This window comes from Poromitra crassiceps (assembly GCF_964638095.1).
Source record: "Poromitra crassiceps genome assembly, chromosome: 4".
Taxonomy (NCBI): domain Eukaryota; kingdom Metazoa; phylum Chordata; class Actinopteri; order Beryciformes; family Melamphaidae; genus Poromitra; species Poromitra crassiceps.
The window spans coordinates 41633227-41648226 of record NC_139626.1 but is presented as its reverse complement, the minus strand read 5'-3'; the positions used below and the strand labels follow the sequence as shown (position 1 = coordinate 41648226).

Below are 15000 nucleotides of genomic sequence, written 5' to 3'. Positions count from 1 at the left end.
ATGGTGCGTACACAGCTGCCTCCTCTCACAGGGCCGCTCACGCCTACACCATGGTGCGTACATGTACACACTACACAGCTGCCTCCTCTGACAGGGCCGCTCACGCCTACACCATGGTGCGTACACAGCTGCCTCCTCTCACAGGGCCGCTCACGCCTACACCATGGTGCGTACACAGCTGCCTCCTCTCACAGGGCCGCTCACGCCTACACCATGGTGCGTACACAGCTGCCTCCTCTCACAGGGCCGCTCACGCCTACACCATGGTGCGTACATGTACACACTACACAGCTGCCTCCTCTCACAGGGCCGCTCACGCCTACACCATGGTGCGTACACAGCTGCCTCCTCTCACAGGGCCGCTCACGCCTACACCATGGTGCGTACATGTACACACTACACAGCTGCCTCCTCTGACAGGGCCGCTCACGCCTACACCATGGTGCGTACACAGCTGCCTCCTCTCACAGGGCCGCTCACGCCTACACCATGGTGCGTACATGTACACAGCTGCCTCCTCTCACAGGGCCGCTCACGCCTACACCATGGTGCATACATGTACACAGCTGCCTCCTCTCACAGGGCCGCTCACGCCTACACCATGGTGCGTACATGTACACAGCTGCCTCCTCTCACAGGGCCGCTCACGCCTACACCATGGTGCGTACACAGCTGCCTCCTCTCACAGGGCCGCTCACGCCTACACCATGGTGCGTACATGTACACAGCTGCCTCCTCTCACAGGGCCGCTCACGCCTACACCATGGTGCGTACATGTACACAGCTGCCTCCTCTCACAGGGCCGCTCACGCCTACACCATGGTGCGTACATGTACACAGCCGCCTCCTCTCACAGGGCCGCTCACGCCTACACCATGGTGCGTACATGTACACAGCTGCCTCCTCTCACAGGGCCGCTCACGCCTACACCATGGTGCGTACATGTACACAGCTGCCTCCTCTCACAGGGCCGCTCACGCCTACACCATGGTGCGTACATGTACACAGCCGCCTCCTCTCACAGGGCCGCTCACGCCTACACCATGGTGCGTACATGTACACAGCTGCCTCCTCTCACAGGGCCGCGCACGCCTACACCATGGTGCGTACATGTACACAGCTGCCTCCTCTCACAGGGCCGCGCACGCCTACACCATGGTGCGTACATGTACACAGCTGCCTCCTCTCACAGGGCCGCGCACGCCTACACCATGGTGCGTACATGTACACAGCTGCCTCCTCTCACAGGGCCGCGCACGCCTACACCATGGTGCGTACATGTACACAGCTGCCTCCTCTCACAGGGCCGCGCACGCCTACACCATGGTGCGTCCATGTACACAGCCGCCTCCTCTCACAGGGCCGCGCACGCCTACACCATGGTGCGTACATGTACACAGCTGCCTCCTCTCACAGGGCCGCGCACGCCTACACCATGGTGCGTACATGTACACAGCTGCCTCCTCTGACAGGGCCGCTCACGCCTACACCATGGTGCGTACATGTACACAGCTGCCTCCTCTCACAGGACCGCTCACGCCTACACCATGGGGCCCTATCGTGGCAAAAGCAGTAATTTAGCACTTGCGCCGGGCGCAGTGCAAATGAATGGGCGTTCCCAAGTCATCTGCTATTCTCCGTGCCCCACAAAACTTTGTCTGCCCGCGGCACAAACGGGATTTGGGCGGTCTTAACCACCTGAATTATTCACAGGTGTTGCCTGGCAAACCAATCAGATTCCTGTCTAGCATTCCCTTTAACACAGTTTGCGTGATGCATGCTGTAATTCTCTCCATGCGTAATTTGGAGATCTCACAACAACCATCGCATCATATACCCGTTAAAAACATCTGTGATTTGATGCAATTCTGGTTCTTTTGTTGACTGCAAAATAGAAACAGGGACATTTGATTGACAATAATATTGCAAGTAGGCAGCATGTTTGTGGCTCTTTACACGTGATAAAGGTTTTTCAGTGAATAATAGTTGATTGCCTCACTGAATAATCTGCTGTTACCCAATTTTAGCAGCAGAATTTGATGTCCTGGCGTTTGTATTTTAACGGGACATCGTGCATAATGACATATCCAAAAGGAGTTCCCCTTCTCCAGCGCAGCGTGGAGAATAATCATAATTAAAAAATATTTTTTGAGCTGCTTTTAGGTGCTCTTAAAATTGCGTGCACGCAAAGAATTTGACAAAACTGGATGGTATGGTGGCCAAAGTGCAAAATGACACTTGCGGGAGGCAGGCGATAGCATAAGACGCATGGAAGATAGTATAAGAGGCGCGCAAACCGGTGCGTAAGCGATAGCGCCTGTACGACGATGGGGCCCATGGTGTGTACACAGCTGCCTCCTCTGTGCTCCTTCAGGGCCGCCACAACAAGATTAGTGCCACTGCTGCAGAAAAGATGGATTTTAGACCCAGTATGATTTAGTATGATTTTACACCTGGTAACAAACACCAAATACAAAGGAGTAGAATTATCGGGATGATTTATAGAACATTTTTCAACAATAAAATGCGCAGAAAAGAATTGTTTGAATTAGAATTGTGCTGCAACCCCACAACACAGAGAGATGTGTAAAAATGCACCCTATATATCTTTTTGGTTTAGCATTGTATACTTATTCACACACACACACACACACACACACACACACACACACACACACACACCAATGGGAAGGCACACTGTGTCCCTCATTAATTCGTTAATTGATTTTGGACCTATTCACCTTATGTAGCCCCGCCCACTTGACCCATTGTGTCACCACGTCTGTTCAAAACACCGTCTGTTTTACCTGCTCAAACTAGTCTGACTCACCTGGTCAACCCTGGTTTGACTCACATTATGAGTCAGACTAGGTTTATGAGTTTCAGGAAGTGTAAACACAACCATAATTTCCTATTGTGTTTACACTTCCTGTTTGTCACTCAAGCCAGACAGACTGTCTTCTACATAAGGTGAATAAGGTATATATTTTGTCTCAACATACCTGTACTACTTGGACCTGCAGAGAATATTGATTCCCCAGTCAGCTGTCAATTGAAAAGGCAAGCTCTGTTGCTAGCCTCTTGCTGCTAACAAGCAGTCTAAACTGAGTTTGTCAAAGTATCTAAAAAAAAAAGCCAGCCTGTGGAAAACAACATGTGACTAATCAACATATTACTGTAATCCATCTGGAAAGCAGCAGCACCACACTGTTCCCACTCAGTAGATAGTCTTCTACCAAACTACCTGGCTGGGGTACGGTGGCGCAGTCGGTAGCGCTGTCGCCTCACAGCTAGAAGGTCCTGAGTTCGATTCTCGCCTGGGACGCTGTGGGCGCTGGAGTTGTGACCCCCCCACATCTTCAGTGCCCACTGCCCAGGTGGGCTATCTCGTCGAAAGGGCCTTTCTGTGTGGAGTTTGCATGTTCTCCCCGTACCCCCCAGGGGGGTCCTCCGTACATAACCCCCCACTAAAAACATGCAGAAGATCGTCATCCAACCAGTGATGACAACATCTGGAATTGGTCCAATGATGGTCCAATGATGGAAAGAAAGGAAAGAAAAAGCGACCACTGCTCCTGGCCTGCCCCCTGGAGGAAAGGACAAGCCTGGATGGGTCAAATGCAGAGGACATATTTCACCGGCCACCGTCACCATGAGTGTGTGTTGTGGCCGCATGCATGTGTTGTAGTGTGTTCGTGTGACAATAAAGACGGGCTTCCGTCTGAAATCGTGTTTTTAATCGTGTCGGGCTTCCGTCTGAAATCGTGGCTCCATGTGCAACTGTTTACAATCTGACCTGACTGTCCACAAAACTCGATCTTCCTGCCAGTAACACACTCTCACCCCACAGCACTCTGTGTGCTGCAGAGTAACACACTCTCACCCCACAGCACTCTGTGTGCTGCAGAGTAACACACTCTCACCCCACAGCACTCTGTGTGCTGCAGAGTAACACACTCTCACCCCACAGCACTCTGTGTGCTGCAGAGTAACACACTCTCACCCCACAGCACTCTGTGCTGCTGCAGCAGAGTAACACACTCTCACCCCACAGCACTCTGTGCTGCTGCAGAGTAACACACTCTCACCCCACAGCACTCTGTGCTGCTGCAGAGTAACACACTCTCACCCCACAGCACTCTGTGTGCTGCAGAGTAACACACTCTCACCCCACAGCACTCTGTGTGCTGCAGAGTAACACACTCTCACCCCACAGCACTCTGTGCTGCTGCAGAGTAACACACTCTCACCCCACAGCACTCTGTGTGCTGCAGCAGAGAAACACACTCTCACCCCACAGCACTCTGTGCTGCTGCAGAGTAACACACTCTCACCCCACAGCACTCTGTGCTACAGCAGAGTAACACACTCTCACCCCACAGCACTCTGTGCTGCAGCAGAGAAACACACTCTCACCCCACAGCACTCTGTGCTACAGCAGAGTAACACACTCTCACCCCACAGCACTCTGTGTGCTGCAGCAGAGTAACACACTCTCACCCCACAGCACTCTGTGTGCTGCAGAGTAACACACTCTCACCCCACAGCACTCTGTGTGCTGCAGAGTAACACACTCTCACCCCACAGCACTCTGTGTGCTGCAGAGTAACACACTCTCACCCCACAGCACTCTGTGTGCTGCAGAGTAACACACTCTCACCCCACAGCACTCTGTGTGCTGCAGAGTAACACACTCTCACCCCACAGCACTCTGTGCTGCAGCAGAGTAACACACTCTCACCCCACAGCACTCTGTGCTACAGCAGAGTAACACACTCTCACCCCACAGCACTCTGTGCTGCAGCAGAGTAACACACTCTCACCCCACAGCACTCTGTGCTACAGCAGAGTAACACACTCTCACCCCACAGCACTCTGTGCTGCAGCAGAGAAACACACTCACCCCACAGCACTCTGTGCTGCAGCAGAGTAACACACTCTCACCCCACAGCACTCTGTGCTGCAGCAGAGTAACACACTCTCACCCCACAGCACTCTGTGCTGCAGCAGAGTAACACACTCTCACCCCACAGCACTCTGTGCTGCTGCAGAGTAACACACTCTCACCCCACAGCACTCTGTGCTGCTGCAGAGAAAAATGCTTCCGTGATTTCCTGATTGGGTGTGCGTAGTGTGTGCATAATTGCGGAACTATGTCATTACATCTGAGCTCATGTAAAATGTATACTTTTTACTTTGCAACGTTACTGTCTACTCCCAACTCCCCTGTGGAGCCTACAGATGGCTTTTTCAAAGATATGTAGACAACCCATTTACACTCATTGTTAGCAGCAAGAGGCGTAGCAACGAGAGCTTGCTGTTTCAACCGACATCCGACACACAAGCCATTATTACCGCTATCTGCAGATTTAGGTCCAAAATCCATTAACCCATTGATACCTGATGCAGCATTTGTGTGTGTGTTAACGCGGTTCACGGTCTTAAAGGGATACGCACACAAATGAGGTATATACACACAAATGCTGCATCAGGTATCAATGGGTTAACTTATCCAGGAGGACTTTGCCACTTTTCCACCAGCTTTGTATCATTATAATGTCGGTAGTATTATGCAGATGAACAGTGTTTACCTTCTCTCCATGTTTCCTGCACAGAGAAATCCCCGTTCCTCTGCCTGCAGAAACCCCGCCCCCACCAGCTGGTATGAGTCATTAACACTGGTTAAGTCACTCAATGTGATACTCCATGGCTGTGCGCATACAGAAAAAATCAAAATAAACAATCTGTTGTTCTGAGACAGACGTGCCTGGAATGAACTGCAGAGCTCTCAGCACAGTAAGCATGAAGGGAAGGTAAACACTGTTCATCTGCATACACTACCAACACTGTAGAGATACAAAACAGGCCCTCCTCTTTGCATCTCTCAGGCTCTCTTTACCTCTACCTTTTCCCATTCCAGTCATGCCTCTCTCCTTCTATAAGGCATTAGGGGGCACAGTGGCGCAGTGGTAGTGCTGTCACCTCACAGCTACAAGGTCCTGGGTTCGATTCCCACCTGGGACGCTGTGGGTGTGTGTGTCCCCCCCCCCATGTCCTCAGTGCCCATGCCCAGGTCGGGCATGGGCATTTTATCGCGTCAAAAGGGCCTTTCTATGTGGAGTTTGCATGTTCTCCCTGTGCTCCCCTGCGGTTCCTCCATACAACATTGATATGGACCCCCCCACCCCCTAAAAACATGCAGAGGATCGTCATCTGACCAGTGACGACAACATTTGAAGTTGGTCCCCGGGCGCTGTACACAAGAAAGCTGCCCACTGCTCCTGGCTGCCCCCTGGAGGCAGAAGCCTGGATGGGATAAATGCAGAGACTGTATTTCACCGGCCACCGTCAGCATGAGTGTGTGTGTGGCCGCATGCGTGTGTTGGTGTGTTCATGTGACAAATAAAGACGGGTTTGTCCGTCCAGTTCTTCATTACCCAGTCAGTTTCCCTCTATTAGGCATTACCCAGTCAGTCTCCCTCTATTAGGCATTACCCAGTCAGTCTCCCTCTATAAGGCATTATCCAGTCAGTCCCCCTCTATTACGCATTACCCAGTCAGTCTCCCTCTATAAGGCATTACCTAGTCAGTCTCCCTCTATAAGGCATTGTTATCCAGTCAGTCTCCCTCTATAAGACATTACCTAGTCAGTCTCCCTCTATAAGGCATTATTATCCAGTCAGTCTCCCTCTATAAGGCATTACCAAGTCAGTCTCCCTCTATAAGGCATTGTTATCCAGTCAGTCTCCCTCTATAAGGCATTACCTAGTCAGTCTCCCTCTATAAGGAATTGTTATCCAGTCAGTCTCCCTCTATAAGACATTACCTAGTCAGTCTCCCTCTATAAGGCATTGTTATCCAGTCAGTCTCCCTCTATAAGACATTACCTAGTCAGTCTCCCTCTATAAGGCATTATTACCCAGTCAGTCTCCCTCTATAAGACATTACCTAGTCAGTCTCCCTCTATAAGGCATTATTATCCAGTCAGTCTCCCTCTATAAGGCATTGTTATCCAGTCAGTCTCCCTCTATAAGACATTACCTAGTCAGTCTCCCTCTATAAGGCATTGTTATCCAGTCAGTCTCCCTCTATAAGGCATTACCCAGTCAGTCTCCCTCTATAAGGCATTACCCAGTCAGTCTCCCTCTATAAGGCATTGTTATCTAGTCAGTCTCCCTCTATAAGACATTACCCAGTCAGAGTATCACTCTATAAGGCATTACCCAGTCAGTCTCCCTCTATAAGGCATTACCTAGTCAGTCTCCCTCTATAAGGCATTATTATCCAGTCAGTCTCCCTCTATTAGGCATTATTATCCAGTCAGTCTCCCTCTATAAGGCATTACCTAGTCAGTCTCCCTCTATAAGGCATTATTATCCAGTCAGTCTCCCTCTATTAGGCATTATTACCTAGTCAGTCTCCCTCTATAAGGCATTATTATCCAGTCAGTCTCCCTCTATTAGGCATTATTACCTAGTCAGTCTCCCTCTATAAGGCATTATTATCCAGTCAGTCTCCCTCTATTAGGCATTATTACCTAGTCAGTCTCCCTCTATAAGGCATTATTATCCAGTCAGTCTCCCTCTATTAGGCATTATTATCCAGTCAGTCTCCCTCTATAAGGCATTATTATCCAGTCAGTCTCCCTCTATTAGGCATTATTACCTAGTCAGTCTCCCTCTATAAGGCATTGTTATCCAGTCAGTCTCCCTCTATTAGGCATTATTATCCAGTCAGTCTCCCTCTATAAGGCATTATTATCCAGTCAGTCTCCCTCTATAAGGCATTACCTAGTCAGTCTCCCTCTATAAGGCATTATTATCCAGTCAGTCTCCCTCTATAAGGCATTACCTAGTCAGTCTCCCTCTATAAGGCATTATTATCCAGTCAGTCTCCCTCTATAAGGCATTACCTAGTCAGTCTCCCTCTATAAGGCATTATTATCCAGTCAGTCTCCCTCTATTAGGCATTATTACCCAGTCAGTCTCCCTCTATAAGGCATTATTATCCAGTCAGTCTCCCTCTATAAGACATTACCCAGTCAGAGTATCACTCTATAAGGCATTACCCAGTCAGTCTCCCTCTATTAGGCATTACCCAGTCAGTCTCCCTCTATAAAGCATTACCTAGTCAGTCTCCCTCTATAAGGCATTATTAACCAGTCAGTCTCCCTCTATAAGGCATTATTACCCAGCCAGTCTCCCTCTATAAGGCATTATTACCCAGTCAGTCTCCCTCTATAAGACATTATTACCCAGTCAGTCTCCCTCTATAAGGCATTATTACCCAGTCAGTCTCCCTCTATAAGACATTATTACCCAGCCAGTCTCCCTTTATAAGACATTATTACCCAGTCAGTCTCCCTCTATAAGACATTATTACCCAGTCAGTCTCCCTCTATAAGGCATTATTACCCAGTCAGTCTCCCTCTATAAGACATTATTACCCAGTCAGTCTCCCTCTATAATACATTATTACCCAGCCAGTCTCCCTCTATAAGGCATTATTACCCAGTCAGTCTCCCTCTATAAGACATTATTACCCAGTCAGTCTCCCTCTATAAGGCATTATTACCCAGTCAGTCTCCCTCTATAAGACATTATTATCCAGTCAGTCTCCCTCTATAAGACATTATTACCCAGCCAGTCTCCCTCTATAAGGCATTATTACCCAGCCAGTCTCCCTCTATAAGGCATTATTACCCAGTCAGTCTCCCTCTATAAGGCATTATTACCCAGTCAGTCTCCCTCTATAAGACATTATTACCCAGTCAGTCTCCCTCTATAAGGCATTATTACCCAGCCAGTCTCCCTCTATAAGGCATTATTACCCAGTCAGTCTCCCTCTATAAGGCATTATTACCCAGTCAGTCTCCCTCTATAAGGCATTATTACCCAGCCAGTCTCCCTCTATAAGACATTATTACCCCGTCAGTCTCCCTCTATAAGACATTATTATCCAGTCAGTCTCCCTCTATAAGGCATTATTACCCAGTCAGTCTCCCTCTATAAGGCATTATTACCCAGTCAGTCTCCCTCTATAAGGCATTACCCAGTCAGAGTTTGGTCATGTTTCTGCCTTGATGTTATCCTTGGACAACACATTTTGTTTCCCATTCACAACACACCTCACACACCATTATCACGACAATGACTGTTCCCGCACAGGGTTGCTATGGTGACTGTGAAATAGCTGCTTCATCCACTCCATTCTTCTTCTCTTGTTCTCTCTTCTCCCGCCCTGTCCCTTGTTTCACACCCCCCCCTCTCTCTCTCTCTCTCTCTCTCTCTCTCTCTTTCTCTCTCTCTCTTTCTCTCTCTCTCTAAGTGGATTATTATTAAACTGTAATTGTGGGTAATTATGTGGTAGAGGTGGCTTTATCTGGGTGTGACTGGCTGCTGTGTCTGTAATTCACTTACACGCGCACACACACACGCACACACACACACGCACGCACACACACAGCTCACAGGATTAGTGCAAATGATGTGTAAAGCTATGCAATAGACTGACTTGCTAGAGATTTACCACTCTTCTCCTATTTGATTTGTGCCCAATTGCTCTCTCGCGCGCTCGCTCTCTACTTTCCACAAATCTACTCCAGCTCTCTCCTCTTTTACCCTGACAATTTCCCATCCATCTCTCTTACTCTAACCATTAGAGTAAGAGAGATGGAGGGGAAATTGTGGCACGCAACTCAGGAGCCACATTGACAACAACAATTTTTTTATTTTATTTTATTTTTATTTTAAGTAGGACTTAAAGAGCCACAACTACCCATAAAGGAGCCGCATGTGGCTCTCGAGCCTTATGTTTGTGTATCACTGGACCTCTCTCATCCCTTAATTTCTCTCTCCTCTCCTTACCAGGAACACTTCCTGGAGGTGGTCGGAGGCCAGGAGTTCCTGCTGCTCCCGATGGAGGAGATGGAGAGGCTGCTGACCTCTGACGACGTCAACGTTCCCGACGAGGAGACGGTGGTGAGCGCGCTGCTAACCTGGGTCGGCCACGACAACCACGCCCGGCAACCCCATTTACCCTCACTGCTGGCACACATCCGGCTGCCTCTGCTGCAGCCACAGGTGAGAACAGCCGGGGGGTCTCTGTCTGGAGCAAAACGATCATGTCGTCATTTTGTATTCAAATGCAATCAACTCCTCTGGGTGGGGTCTATTTCTGTGAATGGCTACGGCTCAAGCCCATGGGGGCAAAGCGAGTCTTCTTTTTTCACGACCGATCAAATCACCTGTTTGATGGAAGAGAGGAGCCCGGAGCGGTTCCACCACAAGAGGGGGTCCCCAAGGGGGAAACTGATGTCCTGATGTCCTTGTGGAGGAAGTGCAGAACTGCCACAAGCCAAAATGCGCCACCTTGAATAAGCTGCTGAGGGCAGGTGATGTTAATACGAGGGATCAGCCGAGCAGCATTTTGGTGAACAAACCGCGTCACTGGGTGGCAACGGCAATGGAACCCTATGGAGCCCAAGTGGTCGCGAGGCTCGAGTGTCTGACTCTAGCCAGTTCACTCTGTTTACATTTTAAAAACTGCGACAGTTCACACAACTTTTAACACGACATGCATATATTATACATTAAACTCTTGAGCTACTTCTGCTCTCACTCAGAATGTCAAAATATATGTCATGTATAGTTTTTGAGATATTAACGTGTGTTTGGCACAACTCATACTATTAACAGCCGCGGGGTGGCAAGTGACGTCACGCTGATTCGTCCTATAGAACTTGGGATCAAATAAGGTTTGCTTAACACGTGTTGCTGGCTTCATGATATTAGGCCAAGAGCCAAGCAGAAGTTGGTGGTGGACTGCAGGGACAGTTTGTCAAAGCCTTCATAATAATCTTCGTTATTCTTCATATCGCTTACATTGTAGGAAGAGGTGAGATTCTGTGGAAATCTCCCTCCTGGTTTCTATGGCCAGGTTGGTCCACTGAGTCTATACATTATCGGTGGTTTTCATAGTTTCTCAGATATTTTGGTCTCTCTGAGCTCTGGTTTGCTTGGAGAACTGCTAGTTTCACTCTTTTTGCGTTGCCATTACTGTATTTTGTTTGGACCAAACGGATTGAGGGCTGTCCCAAAACTTTAATCTCGCTCTCGCTCCCACTCTCTCTCTCTCCCTGCATCGTCTCACTCTGTCTCTATATCTCTCTATCTCGCTCTCCTCTTAGGCAATCAGAGGGACTATAGGCATTACACTGACTGTAGATCACAGCCAGCCATTACACCGTCAGCTGTTTGTAGTGTGTGTGTCTTGGCTGGTATTGTTGACTGATAATGTGATGCTTCACTGTTTATATGCTAGGCACAACCTCCGTTAATGCCTCGGGCTTTGGAGGCACGCACACACACACACACACACACACACACACACACACACACACACACGCACACACACACACTTTCATCTTTTAAGTGTGACATCTCTTTTAACTGCAGTTGAATAATCTGTTGTCCTCGTCTTATAACTAATTTCCCCTCTCCTTATTGTTACAACATGGCTCAGGTTAGCAACAAAGTGGGAGACCACACACAGAATCAAAAATGCAAAATTAACCAGACGCAACACATAAGGATGAGGTATGAATATGTATATATATGTATATATGGGCATTGCATAGGGCTGGGCGATATGACTTCAAATCAATATCACAATATATATATCATTTCAAACTTTGATCTCAGTTACGATTAATGAATGATTACCGTAAATTCCGGACTATAAGCCGCGGCTTTTTCCCCGTTTTTTGGCCCTGCGGCTTATATAACGGTGCGGCTTATCTATGGATTTTTTCAGAAAAAAAAAAAAAATACAAATAAAATCTCTCTTTTTTAGCACTCTTTCTAACTATAAATCCACTTCTGTTTTAATTTCCTCTCTTGCCCTCTTTTCACCACACCGCGGACACTGTGTGCACTGTAAAAATAAACAAAGGTGGTGTTGTGTTATGTTGTTTTGTTGAAATGTTACGGTAATACGGTAAATGGGAGCTTCCTCAAACAGCCATCTCTTTCCCGACAATCCCCTCTGTGCGTGACCCCTTACATATGGTAATTACGGTAAGCAAACGGCCACTCGGCCAACAACTCCCTCCCCCGACTACCAGGAGAAAATCACAAACTTCGGCGAATTCACACAAAGGAAGATCAAGGAATATTCCATCGAACCGGAGCAGATCATAAATATGGATGAAGTGCCTTTGACGTTCGACCTGCCACTCACTCGGACTGTTAACAAGAAAGGTGAATCGTCGATCACATTGAGAACCACTGGGCACGAGTGAACGAATTTCACTTGTGTTCTGGCCTGCTCTGCATCTGGAGTAAAGCTGCCGCCAATGGTGATTTTTAAGCGGATTACGATGCCGAAAGAGAAAATTCCCAGTGGGATATGCCTCAGAGTCAACAAGAAAGGGTGGATGATGGAAAGTGTCATGAAGGAGTGGCTGGCTGAGTGCTACGTCAAGCGCCCTGGAGGATTCTTTCACCAAAAAAAAGCTTTGCTCGTTCTCGACAGCATGAGGGCTCATATAACAGATTCCGTGAAAGCAGCCATCAAGACCACAAACTCCATTCGGGTTCCGAAAGGCTGGACTGCTGCGTGATGATGACGCCGGCACAGCTGGGCGCCTTCAGAGGCTGTTCGATTCCGACACCGACAGTGACGAAGAGGAGTTCCTTGGTTTTGAGAGTGACAACGAAGGAGAGAGGAGAGTGGTTGACGAAGCCACCCTGAACCTGTTCGTTTCCGACACTGAAGTTGAGGACTTTGCTGGTTTCAGTACGGAGGAAGAAGAGGAAGACGTGGATTAGTGACTTGACTTTGACTCTGACTCTGTTTTTGACGCTGCACCTTCACCTAAAAGATGAAGACAAGGATTACGGTACCTGGTTTGATTGTTGACAGCACCTTTTGTTGAAATGTTAATAAATGGGAGCTTCCCCAAACAGCCATCTCTTTCCCGACATTCCTCTCTGTGCACGAACCCTTACATATGGTAATTAAACATCAAAACACCCGCGGCTTATAGTCCGGTGCGGCTTATATATGTAAAAAACAGTCAATTTTGCTGCTGCGGCTTATATACCGGTGCGCCTTATAGTCCGGAATTTACGGTATTTATTTTATGCTTTTTTTACACTGCCCTTATTAGTTCTCTGACAATATCTGTACTGTTACTGTTACTGTTATATACAGAATGCCAGGCCCTTACATACAGTATGCCAGGCCCTTACATACAGAATGCCAGGCCCTTACATACAGTATGCCAGGCCCTTACATACAGTATGCCAGGCCCTTACATACAGTATGCCAGGCCCTTACATACAGTATGCCAGGTCCTTACATACAGTATGCCAGGCCCTTACATACAGTATGCCAGGCCCTTACATACAGTATGCCAGGTCCTTACATACAGTATGCCAGGTCCTTACATACAGTATGCCAGGCCCTTACATACAGTATGCCAGGTCCTTACATACAGTATGCCAGGCCCTTACATACAGTATGCCAGGTCCTTACATACAGTATGCCAGGCCCTTATATACAGTATGCCTGGGCCCGGTTGCACAAAGCACCTTAAGTTAAGATTTTCCTTAAAGTCGGAGTTAAGGTTTCCTTAAAATAAAGTCTGTTGCACAAAACAACCTTAAGTCTTCTCCTCAAGGTCTCCTTAACATTTTTGCTCAAGTATTTAAGGTTTGCTCCTTATCTTGCTCTTAATACTTAAGAAGCTCCTTAACTGTTGCACAAAAGACCTTAGCAACCAAAGTAAGGAAAAAAAACTAAGGTACCTCTGGCTCTACCTTAACCGCAACATGGCTGAGTTTATGGCGATACATGAAGAAAATGAAGGCATCCCGAGAAGAGTGTTCCGAGACCGGGAGAACCCAATGGATACACTTAATGACGAGCAATTGATTTTACATTATAGATTTGACCGTCAGTCCATTTATAATTTGTCCGAGCGTCTCGAGTTGGACCACCCAACTTTCCGCAGCCGTGCTCTCCCAGCTCCCCTGCAAGTAATGATTGCTCTGCGGTTTTATGCCACGGGCTCCTTTCAGTCTGTCATCGGTGAGATAGTCCATGTCTTCGTGAATTAATTTTCGTTGTTATTTCCTCCCACATTCGCTGTTTTCTACTGGCTGTAATCAGTGGATCAAATTTACTTTTTAGTATCAGTTTTCTCCTATTGTATTCCTCCAATAGCATCGTCTTTTCCTCCTCTGACCAGTTTGGTTTTCTTTTCTTTTGTTCTGCTGCCATTGCCTTGTTTGTTTGTTGTTGTTCTGTTCAAGGCGATATCACAAGTAGACGGAGGCGCGCGGACAATATACAGTCTATCTATGGCGGGACCCGCGGAGAAAGCGCACCCGTGACGGTCTCCATGGAAACAGTAGAATTTTACTGCCGTAAAATCTCTTCCAGTACAGTAAATGCCTCAGCGTTTTCCTTACCTAAGGAAACCTTTTAAGGATGTCTGTGCAACACCCTTAAGTATATTCCTCAGCTGAGGATAAATCAAACCTTAAGTGTCATACTTAAGGAGCAAACTTAAGGTGCTTTGTGCAACCGGCCCCAGGTCCTTACATACAGTATGCCAGGTCCTTACATACAGTATGCCAGGTCCTTACATACAGTATGCCAGGCCCTTACATACAGTATGCCAGGTCCTTACATACAGTATGCCAGGCCCTTACATACAGTATGCCAGGTCCTTACATACAGTATGCCAGGCCCTTACATACAGTATGCCAGGTCCTTACATACAGTATGCCAGGTCCTTACATACAGTATGCCAGGTCCTTACATACAGTATGCCAGGCCCTTATATACAGTATGCCAGGTCCTTACATACAGTATGCCAGGCCCTTACATACAGTATGCCAGGCCCTTACATACAGTATGCCAGGTCCTTACATACAGTATGCCAGGCCCTTACATACAGTATGCCAGGCCCTTACATACAGTATGCCAGGT

General features: G+C 47.8%; 1 protein-coding gene across 1 annotated transcript in view; it reads left to right on the top strand.

The window, feature by feature from the left end:
- Positions 1-15000, top strand: part of LOC310774677 (kelch-like protein 5) — a gene marked incomplete at both ends in the record, with an annotated part of 53192 nt that overhangs the window by 17742 nt on the left and 20450 nt on the right. The window contains one exon of the mRNA XM_083634788.1: positions 9870-10082. Within this exon, the coding sequence (XP_083490914.1) occupies positions 9870-10082 (213 nt within the window). The remainder of the gene's footprint in view (positions 1-9869; positions 10083-15000) is intronic.